This window comes from Pseudonaja textilis, chromosome 1, assembly GCF_049901715.1.
Source record: "Pseudonaja textilis isolate UNSWEBS1 chromosome 1, rPseTex1.2, whole genome shotgun sequence".
Classification (NCBI taxonomy): domain Eukaryota; kingdom Metazoa; phylum Chordata; class Lepidosauria; order Squamata; family Elapidae; genus Pseudonaja; species Pseudonaja textilis.
Window position 1 is genome coordinate 328,351,960 of NC_141990.1, and position 23,023 is coordinate 328,374,982.

At 43.2% G+C, this 23,023-nt stretch overlaps 1 protein-coding gene across 1 annotated transcript in view; it reads left to right on the forward strand.

Annotated features, from left to right (window-relative positions):
* The window catches only part of ONECUT3 (one cut homeobox 3), a 67,763-nt gene extending 44,740 nt beyond the window's left edge, over positions 1-23,023 (forward strand). The window contains exon 2 of the mRNA XM_026698401.2: positions 22,731-23,023. Within this exon, the coding sequence (XP_026554186.1) occupies positions 22,731-23,023 (293 nt within the window). The remainder of the gene's footprint in view (positions 1-22,730) is intronic.

Here is a 23,023-nt window from a genome sequence, read left to right on the forward strand (position 1 = left end):
TCACTGCAGTTCTTAAATAGTAAAAGTAGTAGGTTGTTAAGTGAAGCTGGCTTCCCCATTGATTTTGCTTGTCAGAAGGTCACAAGTGATTCCATGATTCCAGAATGCTGCAACCGTCAAAAATACATACCAGTTGCCAAGCATCCAAATTTTGATCATGTGACCATGGCGATGCTGCAACAATTAGAAGTGTGAAAAATGGCCATAAATCACCTTTGTCAATGCCGTTGTAACTTCAAATGATTACTAAATTAACTGTTATAAGGTGAGGACTACTGTATTCTTTTATGATTCACAGGTTAGTCTCATTAAGCTGCTGAGATATTTTGGCTAGATGGAACTTGGCCTTTGGCTACCTGTTAGAATGTCTATAAATAGTTTTCAAAATTGGGGACAAGTATTCCTCTCAGTATATATTGCTGGGAACTTAAATAAAGATAAGAGATGGCTGCTACATTCATATTCTCCTTGCTGAGTGTGTTCTTTGGTGAGTCGAACAGCATTCTTCTGAGGTACCAAAGGATGATAATCCTGAATTTTCCCTAAATAGACACAGAGGAAAATCAAATTGAAAAACAATGTTTCTCTCCATCTTCTTTTCTCATAAAATCTAAGATGTCCGTCCCATTTTAAAAACAGATTTAAATTTTAAAAAATCATTGTCATTTTTCCACCAGATAAGCCAATTTCCTATATTCCATAACTCCTGCAATTAGTAATCTGTGAAATTAACAAATTGTTGATGTCTCTGCTGCCTTTTCATTGGTGAAAAGGAAACCAAGTTGGCATTTCCTTCCCCCCCAAAACCCACTTTGAGAATAAAAATAGAAATGAGTAAATACCGTGGAGGAAGGTAGAACTCTGATGCTGTTTCAAAGATTAAATGAAAAGACCTTGCGTTTCTGCTTGAATTGACAGATACCTCTTTTTGAAGCTTCAGAATACTGACATCACAAAGGTTTATGGTTCAGAAAAATATGGATTTGTTAAGCCAGTGATGCTAGAGCATTTTGACTTAATATCATTTCACTTCAGTAGCTTACAATGAAAGCAACTCTATAGCAGTGTTTTTTAACCTTGACAACTTTAAGATGCGTGGACTTCAACTCCCAGAATTCCCCAGCCAGCCCCAATCCATACATCTTAAAGTTGCCGAATTTGAGACATATTGTTCTATTGGGTGCACAAAATGCCATCTTCTTTCCACGACACTCTTGTTGATCAATGTGAAACTGCACGGAGCATAACAGAGAGAGCTCTAGGTATATTTATCAGGTATGACAGACATTTCCCAGGTAAGGCTGAACTGTAATGGAAACATTTAGCATTCTCTGCTAAAACAGGATAAATAGGAATGATTCTGCATATGGCTTCCCATATAACCAGTCCAACAACAGCGCAGGGCAGACACAGAAGCTCAGCTTCTAATTACGCTGTCAAATTTCCTCGGCCTTGGAATGTACTTGGCGAATGAATAATAATAATAATAAATTTGAAAAAGCCCATCGATTGGTCTCTCTAATGAATAGCTTTGGCTTGGGGTATTTCTAGTTGGAGGCCCATGCCACGAGTAAATTTATTGGGAAGCCCCAGTGGCTGGGGCTCGCTCGCTCGGCTGTGCCAAGAGGAAATATTTCTTCATCAATCTGCCTTCCAGAGTTTGGAGCCAAACACGGGAGGACGATCAGGGACCTCACCCAACTGCCTGTGGCTTGTTATATATCTCCAAATGACTTGTTAGAAGGTGTGAAAGCACAGTCAGCCTTGGCTTTGCCAATCCATGTAAAAATTATAGTTTCTGGACGCTCACACCGGCTGACAGTGCCAACTGTAATCAGAATCGCTGGCTGCTGAGGCTGTATGCCAAAGCCGAAGTGAAAATCTGTGGTGATGGGGTTACAGCTAGTCCTCGACTTACAATAGCTCATTTAGTGACAGTTCAAAATTACAATGCCAGTGGTGGGATTAATTTTTTTTTTACTACTGGTTCTGTGGGTGTGTCTTGGTGCACGTGGCAAGGGAAGGATTCTGCAAAATCTCCATTCCCTCGCCACCCCTGCACTAACCTGCTTTCCAGCTCCATTCTCCTGTGCAGCAGGGGTGGGATTATACCAGTTCGCACCTATTCGCTAGAACCGGTTGTTAATATTCTAAGCAGTTCGGAGAACCGGTTGTTAGAAGAAATTCCTTGTCTAATCCTGTAAGGAAGGCAGGAAGGAAACATTCTGGTGTTGCTTACAGAAATTGCCTCTCCGTTAACCCTTATTATATTCTTGGCAGGACTAGACTTCCTGTCTCAGGAACGTCTCTGGAGTTTTTCCCCCCTCCTTTGCTGGTACTTTGCTTGTGTGGAGTGACCATTCAAAGTTACAATGGCACTGAAAAAAGTGACTTATGACCATTTTTCACACTTACGACTGTTGCAGCATCCCCACAGTCATGAGAGGCCAGGCGAGGAGATGCGTGCCTCGATGTGAGTGATATTGAGTTGGCCACGCCCAGCCAATAACATGACCACCAAGCCATGTCCACCTGGTCACATGACCACCAAGCCACGCCCACTAACTGCACCATGCCCACAGAACCGGTTGTTAAAATATTTGAATCCCACCCCTGCTGTGTAGGGCAACCAAAGAAGACCCAGCCGATCAGCTGGGACTCGGGAGGCAGAGAATAGATGGGGGCGAGGCCTGTCAGAGGTGGTATTTGCAGGGTCTCCGAACTAATCAAAATGTCCGCCACTGGTTCTGCAGATGGTCAGAATCTGCTGAATATCACCTCTGTACCAAAAAAAAGTGACTTATGACCATTTTTCATAGTTACAACCTTTGCAGCATTCCCCATGATTATGTGGCCAAAATTCAGATGCTTGGCAACTGGTTCATACCGTATTTATGAACATTGCTGTGTCCCAAGGTCATGTGGTCACTTTTTGTGATGTTCTGAAAGCAAAGTCAATAGGGAAGCCAGATTCCACTTAACAATTGTGTGATTAACTTATCAACTGCAGTGATTCACTTAACAACTGTGGCAAGAAAGGTCACAAATGGGGCAAAACTCAACTAACAAATGTCTCACTTAGCAGCATAAATTTTGGGCTCAATTGTGATCATAAGTCGAGGACTACTGGTGAAAATTAAACTCAGTGAGGAGTCCTTAAGCCGCCACATGGGATCAAGAAAAGGAACACCTTTTCTTTTTTAATTTGGGACATTAAAAGAAGGGCCACCTGTCTTCACAGGTATTCTACTTGTTAAGAGAGAAAGAAAACAGGTTGTCCACGCTAAACAACTGCCCTGTTTAGTGACTTTGGTGCTTAAAAAGTAACTCTATGGACAGTTTTCGTACTTGCAACCATGGTAGCATCCCACAGCCACCCCATGATCACTATTTACACATTTCATAGCCGGTTTCTGACAAGTAGAGGAAGGGTCCCCAACTGTTGCGGCTTGGCAGCCTGGCTGGGGTAGTGGGGAGGGGAACTAGGCCACACAAGTGGTGGGCCTGGTGGACGCACAAGTGCACAGACCTTACGTGAGTGGCGAGCCAATACGAATGTGCGCAGCTCAAGTTGCACAAGTGGCGGGGTGGTGCACACCCACTGGCCTGCTGCTCGCACAAGTTGAGTTGCATGTGCATGCTTCAGCCCACCACTCAAATGGCCCAATTCAGAATAGGCCTTGGCCTAGCAGTGGGCTGCGGCCTGTCAGTTGGGGATCCCTGAAGGAGAGCCAACAGAGAGCCAGCAGTGAAATCACAACTCACAATCCTGTGACATCTCGCTTTATGACCAAAGTGATTTGCTTAATGTCCAGTCATCTGATTTTTTCACTTAGCGATGGAGTTGCCAGTCCCAATTCTGGTGGTAAAGTGAGGATTACCTGTAGTCATAAAAGGGTGGAAGCCTTCCCAAGAATTGCCAATATAGATAATCATTGACTTACGATTGGTTGCTTAGCAACTGTTCAAAGTTCCAATGGATCTCATTAGGGGTACTTATGATCCAGTTTTGATGCCTACCCCCCCCCGGGTCATGTGATTGCATTTCAGGCGCTTGGCAACCAGGCCCCATGCACAACTGTTTGCAGTGTCCCATGGTCACAGGACTGTGTTTTATGTTGTTTTTGCTAAAACCCAGCATTTGCTTCTAGTTTTTGGCAAAACTGGCAGAGAGCAAACAATTGATTTGCTTAACAATCAGAACGTTTAAGATCACTGTAAAAACAGTTGTAAAATATATTTAGTCACACAGATGACCTATTGTAACACCTGTCACAATGTATGGCTGTAGTGGGAAGGCTCCATTATGGTTGTATGTTGAAATCTACCTGTAGTTTACTGCAGGAGGGGAGGGGTGAAATTCAGCCCTTGAGGGGAAAATTCTGTTGAGCGTTGATGGCAATTGTGTAAATCTTTCTTGAACAAATTAAATAAAGTTTAAAGCCCTCCTCAACAAAAGTCCACTCTTTGGGGGGTTTGGGTGTGTGTGTGTCACATGTCTATTTAAGTTTTTTGGGCAAGAATACAGAAATGATTTTCCAGTGTCGTCTTCTGGGGTATTTTTTAAAATTTCCCAACCTAGACTACAATTTGGGATCTTCTAATAGTCTAATAATTAAGATCTGACCCTTCTTAGTTTTTCAAGCTGTCACCTTCCGTGGTTTAAATTATCAGAGATCCCCTTTCATAGCCCTTGTCCCGCAATTTTATCTCACAGCAGAGGTTTCCAAACTTGGCGACTTTAAGACTTCAACTCCCAGAATTCCCCAGCCAGACACGGGAGTTGAAGTCTTAAAGTCCACAAGTTTGGAAACCCCTGCCTTAAGGCAAGATATCGGTGTCATTTCACATAAAACTATTTAAGTCCCCACTCACCACCTTTGCAAAAGTAGCTTTATGTCAAATGTGTACTATTTTGTTTTAAAAAGTGTGTTTATGGGGGTGGGGTGTAATTAATCATGGGTGGGATGCAGTCTTGAAGGCCCAAACCTTCCTTCCTTTTTCCTCAGCTCAGGTTTTGTCCCTCATCTCCTCATCCAGCCTTTCTCTCGCATCCACAGTACGTTCCACCTCCCCTCCAGCCCCAGTCACTCTTCTCCTTGCACCAGGTATAAATTGAGCTGTCAGAGATTTCTCCAGGTACCCTCTGGCACCCAGGCAGACTTCAACTGCCATGTTGTGTCACCGTGGGAGTTTATTAGGAGTATTTGCTTCATGTTGTATTAGCTGAGGCTGACTCAGAAGAATTAGATATTGAGTGGGAAGGGAAGAAAGACTTCGTTTACTTTTACCCTTTACTTTCTTTTCCATTCTCACCTTCCTTCCTTCTTTGCTTCCTCCCTCCCACCCTCCCCAGATGCCACTTCCCTCCCCCTTCCCTCCTTTTTCTACTACCATCTTCCTCCTTCCCTCCTTCCCTCCTTCCCTCCCACCTTCCTTCATTCTTTTTATTAGATAGAATAGAATTCTTTATTGGCCAAGTGTGATTGGACACACAAGGAATTTGTCTTGGTGTAAATACCCTCAGTATACATAAAGAAAAGGTGCATTCGTTAAGAATCAAGAATCATAACGTACAACACTTAATGATAGTCATAGGGTACAATCAACAATCAAATCATACTAGGAAACAGTCAATATAATTTTTGTCTGAAATGGTATAGGACTAGAAGATCTCCCAAGATCCACTCCAACTCTGTTATTCTATTCTATTTTTCTCCTTCCTTCCTTTCCTTCCCACCCCCTCCCTCCCTTCCCTCCCTCCCTCCCTCCTTTCCTTCCTTCCTTCCTCAACCAAGTTCCTTTCAAAAGAAACCTAGATCAAGAGGGCAGCCCATGGCTCAGGAGCTTTTTGTATTGTCTTACAGCCTAATTTGCTGAGTTCAAAGGAAGATTTAATTTGCTTTGCGGCAGACAGTCTGCTTGGGCGAGCGGGCTTTCTCAGGACATGCCAGTTGCATATCAATAACTACTGAACAGAGAAAGCCCATCTTCAGTTGCTTCTCTACTGCAACCTGTCCCCATAGCCAAGCAGAGGACTTCTAACCCAGTTTCCTGCCTCCCATAGAGGTCAGGAAGAAGAGGTTTGTTAAGAGACTCCATGTCCTATTTCTTCCACCATCCCCTTTTATTGAATTTCATTATTTGCTCTTGGGGGCAGATCTGTGGCACAATTAGCGCAACGCAGTGAGGCGATGAAGCCTCCTAAGAACCTGCAAAACTCTGACATTCTGGTATCATCCCACTGAAATGGAAATCCTTTTTCATTCAAGTTGGCATGACTTTAGTTACAGGTCAGGATCACATCCTTTCAATAAGGAGAGTCAAATTCTGATGAAGTAGAAGCCCAGTAGATAGTGGACAACGCAAAAGGAAGGCAACTATGGTGACTTGTGGACTCCCAGAATTCCTGAGCCACCCATGCTAGCTGGTGAATTCTGGGAGTCAAAGTCCACAAATCTTAAAGTTGCCAAGGTTGGACTTCCCTAATATACTATTTCTGTCAGCTAAGAATGGTGGCCATTCATTACTAGCTCAACCTGTACTCTTGCAGCTACAGACTAAACCTACCTTCCATTTCACTTTTGTGCCTACTGGCCTGACCGACAAGTCAAAGTATGGAGAAAGAATATGGGGTGAAGAGCAAGGGAACATTGATGATGTTACCTAGTTAGGCAGTGAAACGTCTGCAAGAAAACAATCAAGCTCAGAGAACTCCAAGGACCCCACAGTTCAACCCTGAGCTGCATGCATTCTCTATACTATCAAAATAAATTCCGCTGATAGATCCTTGTGGCTACAAAATCACAATGGGTTTTCTTTTCATTTCTGCATACATCACCTATCTGTCCCCTCAAAGCCTTTCCTGAACCAGCTCCTATCAAGGCTTAAACAGCTGCTTAAAAAATAATAATAATTTTGCTCCATCCATGCTGTTCCACCCTCCCTTCCTTAGTTTTGAGGCTAAGAACATTTCCCGGGTCAGCTGCATGAATGCTATGCAGGAGCCAATAAAGAGTTTCTAGTTTTAACCGCAAGCAGAATGGCATCGCGCTATAAAGAACCCGCAGGCTATTCTCCAGAGGCAGCTCTTGCTGTCTCAAGCACAAAGCTAATAGGGGTGTGGGGAGCGTGCCCTGAGTGTGTAAGGGGGCAAAATAAAGCCTCCCACACATGTGGCCCAATTTGTTGGTCGGTTGCAACTCAAGCAAGGAAGACGTTCTGTTGCATTTCAGTCTGCTGTGCAGGGCTTACTTAATCAAAGGCAAGAAACTTTTTTTTTTTTTTTTTGCCGAGAAAAGATCATTCTCTCCGTCCTCCCAAATCATTTCCTTTTCTCTTTCTCTCTCTGTCCCTGCCTCCCTCTGCCCACCCTCGGGCAGTTGATTAAGGAAGAGGCAGATGGCAGCTCCCAAGTGCCTAGGGTCTTCACTGATTGCTCTCAGAGGGCTGCTGCAATTAGCCCAAGGGCCTTTGGAGGTTCAGGATGGACAGGTTACCCACCCTGCTTCCGTGGAAAATGAGACTCGGACAGGAGCCAGAATGGGACAATTCACCACGGCCATCTTGCCACGGCCAATTCGCCATGGCCAACTCAGAACAATGCATCAAGGCCAATTAGCCGTGGGACAACTCGCCGTAGGACAATTCGACAATGTTATTTAATAATTTAAAATAATTGAAACATTATTTTTCATCATTTCCTTAGTGATTCCTCATTGGCGACAAGAAGGGCATCCGGCCAGGAAACACTCTGCTAGCGCCATTCAGTTGCCCAGACTCCACCCCGCAAGGGATTTTGGGGTCATTAAAAGAAGATGATTTCTTTAGGGGTTCTGTTTCATCGTTTCGTCGATATTACGTCACTTTGGTCTTGTGACAAGTTGTCCCGCAGCAAGTTGGCCATGGTGAATTGTCTACGGCAAGTTGGCAGAGGCAGGAATTATTGGGAGTAACTGGTGTAAGAATTGATGAGGGGGTAAAGGCTACTCCTGAGGTTCTTTTGAGTTGCTTCTTGTTTAATAAAAGAAGAACTGGGGTTTGAAGTTCACTTACCAAAATTGGAAGAATTTCTAAAAAAAGAAAAATTCAAAAGGAAAAAAAACATTGGATTGTCTCTTTCAGGTTTTTTAGTAGCACCTGGGGGGTGTTTTTACACAAGACTTTGGGGGCACTCTTGACTCTGAGCGACTGCTAGAACAGCCCCCTGCAGATTTTGTGGCAACATATTTGGAGGGAGTGACTGGTTCAAAGACACCCAGCTGGCTTTGTGTCTAAGGTGGGATTAGAACTCAACATCTCCTAGTTTCCAGGTTGTTGCCATCATTATACCTGGGCTGCAAACTTCCACAGGACCAGTAGGGGACAGGAAAGTGTCAGACCACCAGAGCTGAAGAAGCTTCTTGGATGAGAAGCGAAATGTCTTCAAAGAAAAACAAAAAACTCCAGTTGCTTCTTCAAAGAGAGCTGTGATGACTCAGAGTGTAACACAAATGTAACAAAATCTAAGATGTAAATAAACGTCCTTTAATACCTCCAACTTGGCCCCACTGTGCAATAATTCTCAGTTGGAGATAAAAATAACTCAAAAATAGTCTTCAAAAGAAAGCAATATAGCCTGAATTTAATGAGCAGATAGAGGTGAAATACAAGACCAAACAAACTACAATGACAAAATGTCCACAACAGAACGGGAGAAGTATTTACCAAATTCAAGGAGATAACAAAGCACGGTCTGTTGGAAGGATGTCAAGCAAGATAACTTCAGACCAAAATAAAACATGCTTGCTTCTGGCAACCTGTGTTCTAACCGTCTCTCTTATATAATCATCTCCCCAGCTGTAACCAGTGAGGAGGATCATGGCTGCTTCCTTTCTCGCAAGCCAAGTTGTTGCCTTCTCCTTTCCTCCCTGCGTGCCCCAGGATGCAGAGGGGATGGGCCTGGTTCTTCCTCTGACCGCCCAGCCAGCTCAGCCCTTCTCCAGCTTCCTTCGCAAGCTCCAGAGCCACCCCTCCACTCCCTGTCGGCTGTTCCTCCTCTCCCTCAGTGTCCGACTCTACCAAGGGCATGACAAGAGCTTTGCATTAGACCAATATTCCTCAACGTAGTCCAATGCCTGTCAGGGCTCCAACAAATCCATCCCCATTCAAATCATAAGTCTCAACCCGCATCTCTCAGAGTAAAAAAAAAAAAAAGATTTATTAGGAGTGGCCATGTTGGCGTTAGTTGGGTGCAGCTGATACTAAAATACATCATTCATTTCCCCCTTGACCCTGGTCTTCCTCCCACCCCCTGGATGTATATTCTGCAATGGGACACATCCATAGCCAAGAGTCATCAATCATGCTCTCCAGTAATATTCTTGCATGCCGACAGCTTTGGCCTGCCAAGGTGATTATCCAAGGCATTTAAGAAATGCACTGCTTTCCCCACACTCCTTTTCTGCTGGCAACTAAAAAGACCAAAGGATTATTTTTTTAGTTGACAATGCCCTGTCCTATACCATTTCAGATAAGTGACTGTCTCTTCTTAAAAACCTCCAGTGATGGAGCACCCATGATTTCTGAAGGCAAGCTGTTCCACTGGTCAATTGTCCTTACTGCTTGGAAGTTTCTCCTTAATTCCAGATTTCTTCTCTGTTTGGTTAGTTTCCAACCATTGTTTGCTGTCACCCTGCCCTCCTGTGCTTTGGAGAAGAATTTGACCCCTTCTTCTTTGTGGCAGCCCCTCAAATACTGGAATACTGCTATCATGTCGCCCCAATTCTTCTTTTCTTTAGACTAGGCAAACTCAAATCCTGCAGCCGTTCTTCATATGTTTGAATCTCGGGGCCTTTGATCATCTCAGTTGCTCTTCTTGGAATTTTTCCAAAGTCTCAACATCTGTTTTTGCAGTAGGGTGACCAAAATTGGTTGCACTATCCCAGGTGTGGTCTTACTAGGGTTTTATGAGGTGGTACTAATACTACATGTGACTAATGACCGTTTCTCATACTTATGACCATGACAGAATCCTTGTGATGATGTGATCAAATGTGAAGTGCTTGGCAGCTGGCATGCATTTATGATGGTTGCAGTGTCTCCTGGGGTCATGCAGTCACTTTTTGCAACCTTCTGACAAGCAAAGTAAATGGGGAGAGCCAGATTCACTTAACAACCCTGTAACTAACTTAATAACTACAGTGATTCCCTTAATGGTGGCAAGGAAGGTTGTAAAACGAGGCAAAGCTCACTTAACTATCTCATTTAGCAATGGGCTAAATAAATAAACAATTGGGCTCAATTGTGGTCATAAGTCAAGGACTACCTGTATTGTAATACATGTAAAAAAATGGCATCCTTGCTATTATGTTTAAATAGCAAGAATAGAAATTTCTTCAATCTTCAGATAATGCATTAGGAGGAGATCTGTGTTAGCCTATGATGGGCAAAAATCAGAAGATGTCAGATAGCACCATTTTGGACTAAGACTTTTGATTAAAAAGCCGAAGCTTTTAAAAATGGGTTGATCTGGAATGGTCCTACTGGTTTCCTTCTGATTATTGACTTCCAAGAGAAATGCAGTTCTAGAACATGGATGTAACATTGGGCCCTCACTCAAGCATCTTTGGAAAAAAAGAAGAAAAGGATTAGAGAAATGAACAAAAAAAAAATATAACTTTGTTAAGGGTGGTTTGCCCTGAGGAGTCTCTTTTGCCACAGCAGCAGTGATTCTGAAGGACAACCGGGGCTGATGATCCAGCAAAATGAAGCGGGATGCAGAAGGTTCAGAGGTGCAGGAGCTTTATTAAGGGGATTATTTCTATTGAGTCAAAAAAATTAAATTTCCAACGATGTACAGTATGTACAACAGCTCTCTTTGTGTAAGAAAAGGTTGGACTGGGTGTGAAAGAAGAAAAAACGTGTGTCTGTAAAGCCATTCCGCCCCCTACTGGCCAAGAGCACACATAACCATTGGATCTGTTTTTCCCCACTCTTATTGTTGCAGGTAAAGTAAACGTGTATGGCCTGTTTTCCATTGTGTTTCCTAGATCCCAACAAGCGCCACTAGAATAAGCTATAATAGAGCAGGGTGGGTGATGCTATTCCTTTTCCCCAAATATGCCCCATTTTACGAACTTTCTTTCCACAGTCGTTAAGTGAATCACTGCAGTTAAGTTAATAACACTGTTGTTAAGACAATCTGGCTTTGCTTGTCAGAAGGTCATAGAAGGTGATCCACATGATCCCTGTCTCTTGGTCTTCTGGAATGCAGCCCCTCCCTCCTGGGAATCCAAACTACATTCCACCACACAATTGGAGATAGGTGATTCCTCAGATAACACGATTAGCTTCATTTGCTTGATGAGTTATGATAGCAATAGCACTTAGACTTATATACCACTTTACGGCGCTTTACACCGCTCTCTTAAGTGGTTTACAGAGTCAGCATATTGCCCCCAGCAATCTGGGTCCTCATTTTACTGACCTTGAGCCTGTGAGATTCGAACTGCTGAATCGCTGAATGTCTATGGAGATTCTCAGTCACCCAGGTCATGGTTGTCCTAAATGTGCTTTTTTCAAGAGGCAACTGGACTTTCTGGTTTTTCTTTGAAGACGTTTCCATCCAGTCAGAGCTGAAGAAGCTTCTTGGATGAGAAGTTGAAACGTCCTCAAAGAAAAACCAGGAAGTCCAGTTGCCTCTTGAAAAAGCACCTTTGGGATGCCGAATTGCTGGCAGCTGGCAGTCAGCAGAATCAGCCTGCAGTACTGCTTTCTAACCACTGCGCTACCACATGATGTCACCATGGCTTCTGTCATACACCTTGATTCCCAGTTTTAATTTATGAATCTTTTCTTTCTCTCCCACATATATGCTTGCTCCAGTATCCCAATCTTCTAGGCCAGTGGTTCTCAACCTTTTCTTCACCATAGACCCCCTTTATTTACCCTTTGTAGCCACAGACCATGCCCACCAACCCCAAGATTTAATTGAAGATTTAAATCAAAACATTTCTTCAAGCCTTCACAGATCCCCTGTGATGACATCACGGACTTCCAGGGGTCCAAAGACCACAGGATGAGAACCACTATTCTCGGACCATTAACCTAGTTAAGCTCCTTTTCCATAAGACATTAGAATGTGAGTACCCATTGCTGCATCTATAGAGAAAACACTGCGAGCAAGTGTTACCCAGCACCTAGCATGGCCCTTATGTAGACTTGCTGATCTATCCTGTCTAGTAGGGACATTCAGTCTTTGGCAGTAAGAAGACTGTGATAGAGATATCCAATCAAAGGAGAGCTCAGCCTTGCTCAGTGGCTAAGACACTGAGCTTGTCGATCAGAACACAGTATGGCTGTTCGAATCCCTAGCACTGTGTAACAGAGTGAGCTCCTGTTATTTGTCCCAGCTTCTGCCAACCTAGCAGTTGGAAAGCATGTAAAAATGCAAGTAGAAAAATAAGGACCACTTTGGTGGGACGGTAACAGCGTTCTGTGCTCCTTCGGTGTTTAGTCATGCTAGCCACATGACCACGGAGACATCTTCGGACAGCGTTGCCTCTTCAGCTTCGCCCCCTGGAGTAGGAAAACTAGCACCTATGTACAAGAGGAACCTTTACCTATAATTGAAGCAAAGCAGTTACTGTACTGGCAAATATTCATTTCTACTATGTACAGGTATATCCATGGGGGTGTGATAAAAAAAAAAACCCAGATAGTACAGTATAAGCTCCACTTGTTTTTCAGTGTGCCACTGTAATGGTGTGTGAGAATGACCTTGGGAGACAGAAGGACAGACAAGGCCACAATCAGACAAGTGACAGCTGAATCCTCAGAAGGAATGGGGGAAATGCAAATGTCTCAGAAGAGATGCTACCTTGATTTTCAGACCATAAAAACAAGGTGGGGGAGTCATAACTTCAGACCTTGAACATTCTGTTAAAGTAACTTTACAATAAAGTTAAAGCAAGTACTTCCGAAGTGCTTCTTCTCTTGACTTGCCTCCACAAGTGGTGGATGCTCCAACAATGGAAGTTTTTAAGAACAGATAAGAGACAGATAACAGATAATCAGAGTTGGAAGGGACCTTATAGATCATCTAGTCCAACCCCCCGCCCAAGTGGGAGACCCTACACCATTTCTGACAAATGGCAGTCCAGTCTCTTCTTGAAAGCCTTCAGTGATGGCGCTCCCACAACTTCCGAGGGCAACTTCTGTCCCATTGGTTGATTGTTCTCACTGTCAGAAAGTTTCTCCTTGTTTCCAGGTTGAATCTCTCCTTGTTCAGTTTCCATCCATTATTCCTTGTCTGGCCTACAGGAGCTTTAGGCAATAGATTGACCCCTTCCTCTCTATGGCAACCCCTCAAATATTGGAAGACTGTTATCCTGTCTCCCCTGTTCCTTCTCTTCACTAGACTAGCCAAGCCCACTTCCTGTAACCCTTCCTGTAACCGTAAGAAGAGATTGGACAGCCATTTGTCTGAAATGGTATAGGGTTTCCTCCCTGAGGGAGGGATTGGACTAGACGACCTCTAAAGTACCTTCCAACTTTATTATTCTGTTCTGTCTGGACTACCTTGAAGAGCTGACAGTCACATTTTAAAAATATCCCGAGGACTCAGTGCACTGTGAATCCCTGCATATAGCCCAGCACCTATATAAGTACAGGACGTTTTTTTAATCACATCTCACAGTCCTCCCTGTACATAGTAGAAATGAACACAGGTAATCCTCGACTTATGATTACAGTTGAGCCCAAAATGTCTATTGCTAAGTCAAACAGTTCTTAAGTGAGTTTTGTCTCATTTTACAACCTTCCTTGCTTTAGTTGTTAAGAGAATCGCTGCAGTGGTTAAGTTAGTAACATGGTTGTTAAGTCAATGGCTTTCCCATTGACTTTGCTTGTCAGAAAGTCACAACTGGTAATTACATGACTCCGGAACACTGCGACTGTCATAAATACGAGCCAATTGCCAAGCATCCAAATTTTGATCATATGACCATGAGGATGCTGCAATGGTTGTAAATATGAAAAATGGTCATAAGTCACTTTTTCTGTGCTGTTGTAACGTCAGATGGTCACCGAATGAATGTTGTAAGGTAACGACTAACTCTATTAGGTTGGAGTTTGGTTTGATGGATGTCATAAATCCATTTCTATAGAAACTTTTATGATTGGCATATCTCTTTCCTCACAAATCCCCACTGTGTCTGCATTTATCTTACCAATCTGTGGTTGTAAACACGAGTAAGCCGAATACGTGCGGCATGTTTTATACATTCAGGTTCTCAGAAGAGGGATTAGATGGGGCCAGATGGTTGGGAAGCTGCAGCAACCCCTCTATAAGGAAAGGTCATAAGGTCTAGGAACTTCTCATTGAAAAGAAAGGCGGGTGAAAGGAAGTGAGGGAGAATTAGGATCAGATTGCTCCTGAGTGACCCCTTCCTGTACATCGATCCAAAAGCTTTGGGGTTTGTGGAGGTACTCGACAGAAGAGATGGGGAAAGACAAAGATTGAGTCTGACCCAACACATGTTAGACTGCAGGGGTCTCCAACCTTGGCAACTTGAAGACTTGTGGACTTCAACTCCCAGAATTCCTCAGCCAGCTTTGCTGAGGAATTCTGGGAGTTGAAGTCCACAAGTCTTCAAGTTGCCAAGGTTGGGGATCCCTGTGTTAAGGCCTATATTAGTGATTACATTACAGGTAGTCCTCAATTTATGACAGTAATGGATCCTTCTGAGCTGGGTGAGGCACAGCCTTGCTCTCTCCTCTGGCAGGATGAGTCCATAAAGCTGAAGGAGATGGACGGGTTCTTGGAGCTGTTTGGATGATCACCTGTATGTTCGATCTACTGTATGTGTCTCCTAACTGCTGCTGAAGGCCTCCTAAGGGTGAGCATATGGTTGGGTCCAAGCAGGGGTGACGTATCCTTGTGTGAAAGGTTGCTTCTGCACACCTTGAAGGAAGTGGTGGTCTGTTTCCTTCTCAAAAAGCTGTCACTGGGACCAACGACTGTATGTTAGCTTTTTTCCAACCTTCCCATTTTGGAGAAGGTTCTGGAGAAGATGATCAAGATGATCAGCTCCAGAGGTTCCTGAAGGAAACCAATGGCCTTGATCCTGTTCGCACCAGGATTCATTAGAAAAATAACAAGTGGTGCGGTGGCCTAGAGGTGGAGCTCTCACCTCACAATCAGGAGGCCGTGAGTTCAATCCTAGGTAGAGGCAGATATTTTCTCTGTTTGGACACAATGAGAATATATCTGCTGCGAACTCCACATTGGCGACAGGAAGGGCATCCAGCCAGGAAACACTCAGCTCCATTCAGTTACCCTGATTACGGGGCCTTAAAGATCTAGCTGTTCCTGTAGGCACCAGGCCAGATTTCCACAATGTGGAACTATACTAAAATGTCAAGCACTGAATCTTTCCCCTGTGAGGCTGTTTTACTGCTGTTGTTTAACAGCTGTAAAAAAAAATTCTAGCTGTTCTGTTTTGATCACTAGGAGTGTGGGTAGCCTTAAAATTGAATAAGAAGCAGGGGTGGGATTCAAATTTTTTAACAACCGGTTCTGTGCGCATGGCTTAGGTGGTGGGCATGGCTTGGTGGTCATGTGACTGGGTGGGCATGGCTTGGTGGTCATGTGACTGGCTGGGTGTGGCCAACTCAACATCACTCACATCGAGGCATGCATCTCCTCGCCTGGCCTCTCGTGACTGTGGGGATGCTGCAACAGTCGCAAGTGTGAAAAATGGTCAAAAGTCACTTTTTTCAGTGCCATTGTAACTTTGAATGGTTACTCCACACAAGCAAAGTACCAGCAAAGGAGGGAAAAAAAACTCCAGAGAAGTTCCTGAGATAGGAAGTCTAGTTCTGCCAAGAATATAATAAGGGTTAATGGAGAGGCAGCTTCTGTAAGCAACCCCAGAATGTTTCCTTCCTGCCTTCCTTACAGGATTAGGCCAGGAATTTCTTCTAACTGGTTCTCTGAACTGCTTAGAATGTTAACAACCGGTTCTAGCGAATAGGTGCGAACTGGTAGAATCCCACCCCTGATAAGAAGTACTAAAATAAATGAGAAGATTCATAAAAGGACAGAGGGGAAAACAGACACAAAGAATGGTGGACAATAAAATGGAATGAGACTTGCATTGGAGCTGAGTGAAAGGAGCTTCAGCTCAGATTGAAAAGTCTTCTTATGTACAGGACACGGTGAAATTCCTAACTCAGTAGTATAAGATGTAGCCATGGCCGTCCATGTGGAAAATTATAAAAGGCAATTAGATAAGGGAAGTCCACAAGTCTTCAAGTTGTCAAGGTGGGAGACTCCTGTGTTAGAGCCCATATTAGAGATTACATTACAGGTAGTCCTCAATTTATGACAGTAATGGATCCTTCTGAGCTGGATGAGGCACAGCCTTGCTCTCTATGGAGAATGAGGTTTTCAATACATGATGGTGACGATGATAATGGCAACCACAATGATGATGACTCTACCAAAGGTCAAATATGGGACTATCAACTTCAGCTTGTAGGCTTCCTGGAGATATATGGCTGGATTTTATTTCAGTGTTTCCAGAAGTGTGGACTTTCACTCCTAGAATTCTCATCAATGGTCTAGCTGACTATGGAATTCTGGGAGCGGAAGTCCACACTCCTGGAAACTCCAAGGTTGAGAATCCCTGGTTTAATAGATTGGTTTTTGTAGCTCTTCTATTCAATACCTGTCTTGAGCATTAAACAGGGAAAATTTGGGGCCTGCACCAACAACATTCCTGTCACGTTCCTAGATCTCTGATTCTCACCTCAGTGAATTTAAGATGTGCAGGTTTCAACTCCCAGAATCCACCAGCCCATGCATGGGCTGGAGGATTCTGGGAGTTGAAGTCCACATACTTCTTGTATGGCTGAGGTTGAGAAAAACTGTTCTAGAATCTTACTAGCTCATTCTAAGAATCCCAATAGGAAGTTGCTCTCAGTCAAAACTCAGCTTCTGGGTTGTTGTGAGACTAGACAATACAGGTAGTCCTTGACTTACAACAGTTTGTTTACAAAGTCACAACAGCACTGAAAAAAGTGACTTATGACCATTTTTCACACTTATGACCATTGCAGCACCCCCACGGCCACGTGAATAAAACTTGGATGCTTGGTGACTGACTCATATTTATGATGGTTACAATATTCCAAGGTCCCCTTTTGTGACCTTCTAACAAGAAAAGTCAATCAGGAATCCAGATTCATTTAACAGCCCTGTTAATAATTTAATAATTGCAGTGATTCACTTAACAAAAGTGGCAAGGAAAGTCATAAAGTGAGCCAAAAACCCACTTAACAAATTTCTCACTTAACAACATAAATTTTGGGCTTGATTGTGGTCGTAAGTCGAGGACTACCTGTACTGGTGAAAGATACCAATCACAGCTGAAATCCAGTACAGGTGGTCCTCGACTTAAGATCGTTTTTTTTAGTTATTGTTAAAATGACACTGACACTGGAAAAAATGATTTATAAACCACTCTCTGCACTTAGATAAGATAAGCGAACCTTTATTGTCATTTTTGACTTTGATCAAATTGGCACAATGTTGCCCACACTTAAAACCATTACACCGTACAGCATCAAAGAAGAGGGAGTCAAGCTATTCTCCAAAGCACCTGAAGGCAGGACAAGAAGCAATGGATGGAAACTAATTAAGGAGAGAAGCAACTTAGAACTAAGGAGGAATTTCCTGACAGAACAATTAACCAGTGGAACAACTTGCCTCCTGAAGTTGTAAATGCTCCAACACTGGAAGTTTTAAAGAGGAGACTGGATAACCATTTGTCTGAAATGGTATAAGGTTTCCTGCCTAAGCAAGGGGTTAGACTAGAAGACCTCCAAGGTCCCTTCCAACTGTTATTCTACTCTACTCTACTCTACTCTACTCTACTCTACTCTACTCTACTCTACTCTACTCTGCTCTGCTCTGCTCTACTCCATTCCATTCCATTCCATTCCATTCCCATGGTGACGTGATCAAAATTTGGATGTTTGGCAACTGGCATATATTTACAATAGTTGCAGCGTCCCAGGTCATGTGATTGCCATTTGCCATCTTCCCAACTGGCTTCCTACCAGCAAACTCCAAAGGGAAGCTGTATTAGCTCAATGACCACATGACTCAAATTAGCAGCCATGGCAAAAAAAAAGACTGTAAAATTAGACGGGGCTCACTTCATTTTTAGCCATGGGAATTCAGGTCCCAATTGCCGTGGTGAGCCGAGGACCAGCTGCATGGCCTTCTCCTGTATTTTTACCCAACTTTGGTTACATCAGCAGAAACATTGCTGCCTCCCCACCCCCACCCCTCTCACCTGATGGTGAGATGGAGACGGCCCAGGCAATCATCCGTGGGGAGATGAGCATATGAAATAGCCCCATCTGTTGCAGCTCTGGAGACCCACAGTATGTAGTAAATTCAACTACAGCAGCTATTGATTCCTACTCTGTGGAACAGTAATTATATTGAACTGTGAACAGACATGTTAAGCTGCGGAAAGCTTTCTCTTCTCCTTTGGTTTTTTTTTTTTAACCACTTAAAAGAAATGAAGAATCTCTTTAAAATGTGTATTTATCAGTGTTACACGTGGAGAATAATGGCCATTTCATTAATAGGAGGAAAAGGCAATCTGTACATGCTCGCAAGCTATTTCTGTCTTAGTTTAACGCACAGCAAAGCTTAACTATGGACTCAAAAGACCCTCCCTGAAAATTAACAATCCCTATCATCATATGTGTGGGTATGATTGTGGCATGATTGTGTAAATCTGAAAGATCTAAGGTCCATGTTTATGTGTGAGAGTCCTGCTGGTTGGAGCAAGGACCCAATGAATTTACTACCCCCTTTCTAGCAGAAGTTACCAAATGTTTGGGAGGGGACAATAACAGCAGGCATACTAAAGTATATTACCTTGGAATATGGAGGTTCTGTTTAGTGGTTTGCCAACAGTCTTTCCTAGTTCTTTTTCCATGAACTGAAACTGGTTTTGTGACCGTTAAGGTACTGCATCTTTTTTCAAATTAAAAGAGAGCGGAGTGGAGTGTGGAGTGGAGTGGAGTAGAGTAGAGTAGAATCATAAGATTAGAACTACCATAAGAATAATTAAAATATAGGTATTCCTCATTTAGCAAGCACAATTCCAACCAGCAACTCAGTCATTAAGCAAAGAGGTTGGTAACTGAAACCACGACTGGGCTTATAATCTTATTTCAGCCTTCCTTTGCTTTACACAGACATGCAAAGGCCAAAAATGTGGGGACTGTGGTAAAGTTACTTTTTCATCACCATTGTAACTTTGAACTCTCTCTGAACATGGCAAGTCGTTAAATGGGGCCTCCCATGTTCCTGAGCTGTTCCATTGTCCTCTGGTTTAAATGAACTCATAAGCTTCCCGGTTGGTTTAGATTCTAGCAGATCAGCACATCTGCAAATGTTGGTCTCAGAAAGCCGGGGAAGTCAGTCTCCATGGCCCTTGGCAGCTTCTTGCTGGTTCCAATTGTGTCTATAACCTAAAATACTGCAGAATAGATTCTGCTGCTTTGTTCTTTCAACCCTGCCTGGACTTCAGTATTGACCTCTGCCGGTATGAACGCTCTCAACTAAATCTGTGTGATTCTCATGTCTGTTTTCTGCTCATCATCTGCCCACAGGCTGAATTTATTGGGTGGATTTTTATTTTTGCTTGGCTTCTACAGCATCAATGTATTTGCAGACCGAATCAATTTTGTGCAGTGGGAAGCCAGCAAGGGAAGAGGGGAAAGGAAGGGGAAATGAAAGGGCTGTTTTTTTAAAAAAAAAAAATTGTAGTGAATGCTTTGATCCAAATTTTGATTTGCAAATCTTATGTCGTTGCTATTGGTCTGTTTTTCTTTGGTTTTGATTTCCTTTTAAAATGTTGGTATCTATTTTTAAAAAAATTGAAAGAGAAAATATTAATGTTTTTTGTGCCAAAAAAGGCTTATTTTTGTTTGTTTTCCTTGCAAGCATCTGATGGTCATAGGGTAGGTGGTTCATTCATCTGCTGGGGTTTTGATGGAGGTACACAGCCAGCATTTTTACCTTTACATGAATTAAATGTCAGTTGGGACACAATATAAAGGCCTTTGGCCGAAATGTCTTTTGTCCGTGCTGATGTCTCCTGTCTCACAGTTGCACCGAATCAAACGGATTTGGTAGGTTTTTAATGCAGTGCAAAAACCTACTAAAGCTGTCACGAACAGGTGAACAATGACCAGATGCAGACTGTGGGAAGTAGCCATCTCACTTTCAAAATGTAGAAATTGTGGGTTCTTTTTTCTAAGAGCGAACTGAATGTTCCCACTAGTGAATGTTCAGGTCGAATATGGGCTTGGATGGGTTGAAAGGGGAACTGAATTCTGGAGACATTTTTCCTAGTCCTTGGTGCCTTTTGAACTTGGTTGGGTTTTTTTTTCTTCCAGACATTTCATTACCCAACTGGATAGCAGTAGCACTTAGACTTATATACTGCTTCACGGTGCTTTACAGCCCTCTCTAAGCGGTTTACAGAGTCAGCACATTGCCCCCCCCCCAACAATTTGGGTCCTCATTTTACCAACCTTGGAAAGGTGGAAGGCTGAGTCAACCTTGAGCCAGTGAAATATGAACTGCCAAACTGCTGGCAATTGTAGCCTGCAATACTGCATTTTAACCACTACGCCACCAAGGCTAGATAACATCTTCAGTGCTAACACTTCCTTAGCACTGAAGAGGTTACCATGCTGGGTAATGAAACATCTGCAACAAAACCAACAAGTTCAGAGAATACCAAAAAACTCCACAGTTCAACCCTGAACTACATATATTCTCTTCTGCTTGATTGATGATGACATTTTTCAAAACAAACAAAAAAAACAGAGACTCCATTTCTGGGTTTTATCCTAAGTTGGATTGTTTTCTGAACGATGTTATGCCAAAATTGTGCATTCTACACCAGTGGGCCTGGTGCTCACCTGAACCAGCCTTTCTCAACCTGTTTGGGGACTTCAACTTCCATCACCTTTGATCATTGGCCATATTGAAAGTTGATGGAAACTCTAGTCCAAAACAGGTGGAAGACACCAAGATTAGGGAAGCTGTAGGAGATAATTTATGAGGAGACAAGAGTTAAAAGGTTACTAGTTACTGGGCTTATTGGGAACTTCAGGAGGGTTTATCTGATCAATTCCCTCTGTTTTCATAAAATCTCAGAGTTGGAAGGTCCCTTAGAGATCATCTAGTCTAACTCCTGCTCAGTACAGGATCACTAAACCATTCTAAGATGACTTTTGGCTACCCTTCATCCTCCAACCCATTCTCCTGAATAGAGCAGGTGGAGTAAGGCGCATTTCAAAACCGCCACAAATCATCTCTCCAATTTAAATGCGCAAACGAACATACCATTTTTTTTTAAAAAAAAATCATGGTTTTCTAGACTTCCCTTCAGGAATCACTATGCCTGTCTCAGCTCAAGGCAGGATTTACAGTTCAATCGATTTAAATACTAATGATTCTCTCTCACAGGGTAGCCAGTCAGGGAACATGTGATATCAATGGGAAGCCATAATGCTTCGATTCAGACAAAGCTCTGTGAACTAATCATGATAAATGAATACAGAATTTAAGTGCAGACACTTTGCTATTTGGTTTTTAGGAATAAAAACCTCATTTCTAGCCCTCCTCAACCACCACCACCACAACAAAAAAAACCAGATGGATAGCTGCAGCGATGCAATCTTACAGTTCGGATAGACATCAGAGATTGTTACCTTAAATCTCACCTATTTCTGCTTGAGGAATGGAATCAGAATATTTTACACAAATAGACACTTCCATCACATTGAAACTATATACAGATAGCCCTTGACTTACAAAAGTTCATTTAGTGACCGTTTGAAGTTACAATGGCCCTGAAAAAAGAGACTTATGACCATTTTTCACACTTACGACCGTTGCAGCATCCCCATGATCAAAGTTCAGACATTTGGCAATCGACTCATATTTATGACGGGTTGCAGTGTTGTTTTGTGACCTTCTGACAAACAAAGCCAATGGGGAAGGCAGATTCACTTAACAAGTGTGGCACGAAAGATCGTAAAAATGGGGGCAAAATTAACAACTGTCTTGCTTAACAACAAAAATTGGGAGGCTCAATTGGGATCGTAAGTCAAGGGCTATCTGTACATTGGTTATGTTTTTTAAAAAACAAGAACAAAATTTGGAATAGAAGCCGTGCTAATGAATGAGAGCCGGTTTGGTTTAGTCGTGGATAAGGCATCAGACTAGAAACTGGAAGGCTAGTTGTAGTCCTAGTCCTGCCTTAGGTACGAGGCCAGCTGGGTGACCTTGGGCCAGTCACTCTCTCTCAGCCCCAGGAAGGAGGCAATGGCAAATTATTTCTGAAAAGCCTTGCCGAGAAAAAAACTTTAGGGATTAGTCTGAGAATTGGACACGATGGAACGGAAGAAGGAAAAAAACAAAATGCTAACGAAAGCCATTTGGTATATTCCTTTATCTGAAGGTGGGTCATTGTAAAAATGTTGTATGGGGTGGGGAGGGATTGGGGAGGAGGAAAAAAAAATGGAAAACAGGCTTTGATGTGCATGAATTTGATAGCCATGTTATTTTCTTCTCTCTCTCTCTCTTCCCCCCCACCCCCCCGCCTCCCCTTCACCCTCTTTTCCTTTCAAAACCGCCTGCGTAGCCTGCAAACGCAAAGAGCAGGAGCAGCAAAAGGACCGGAATCTGCAACCGAAAAAACAGCGCCTGGTCTTCACCGACCTTCAGCGCCGCACCCTGATCGCCATCTTCAAAGAGAACAAGCGGCCTTCCAAGGAGATGCAGATGACCATTTCGCAGCAGCTAGGCCTGGAGCTCAACACCGTCAGCAACTTCTTCATGAATGCCCGCCGGCGGTGTATGAACCGTTGGCAAGAGGAGCCAGGCCCCAACCCCGGCGTCCCCTCTTCATCCACAAGCACTTTTTCCAAAGCATGA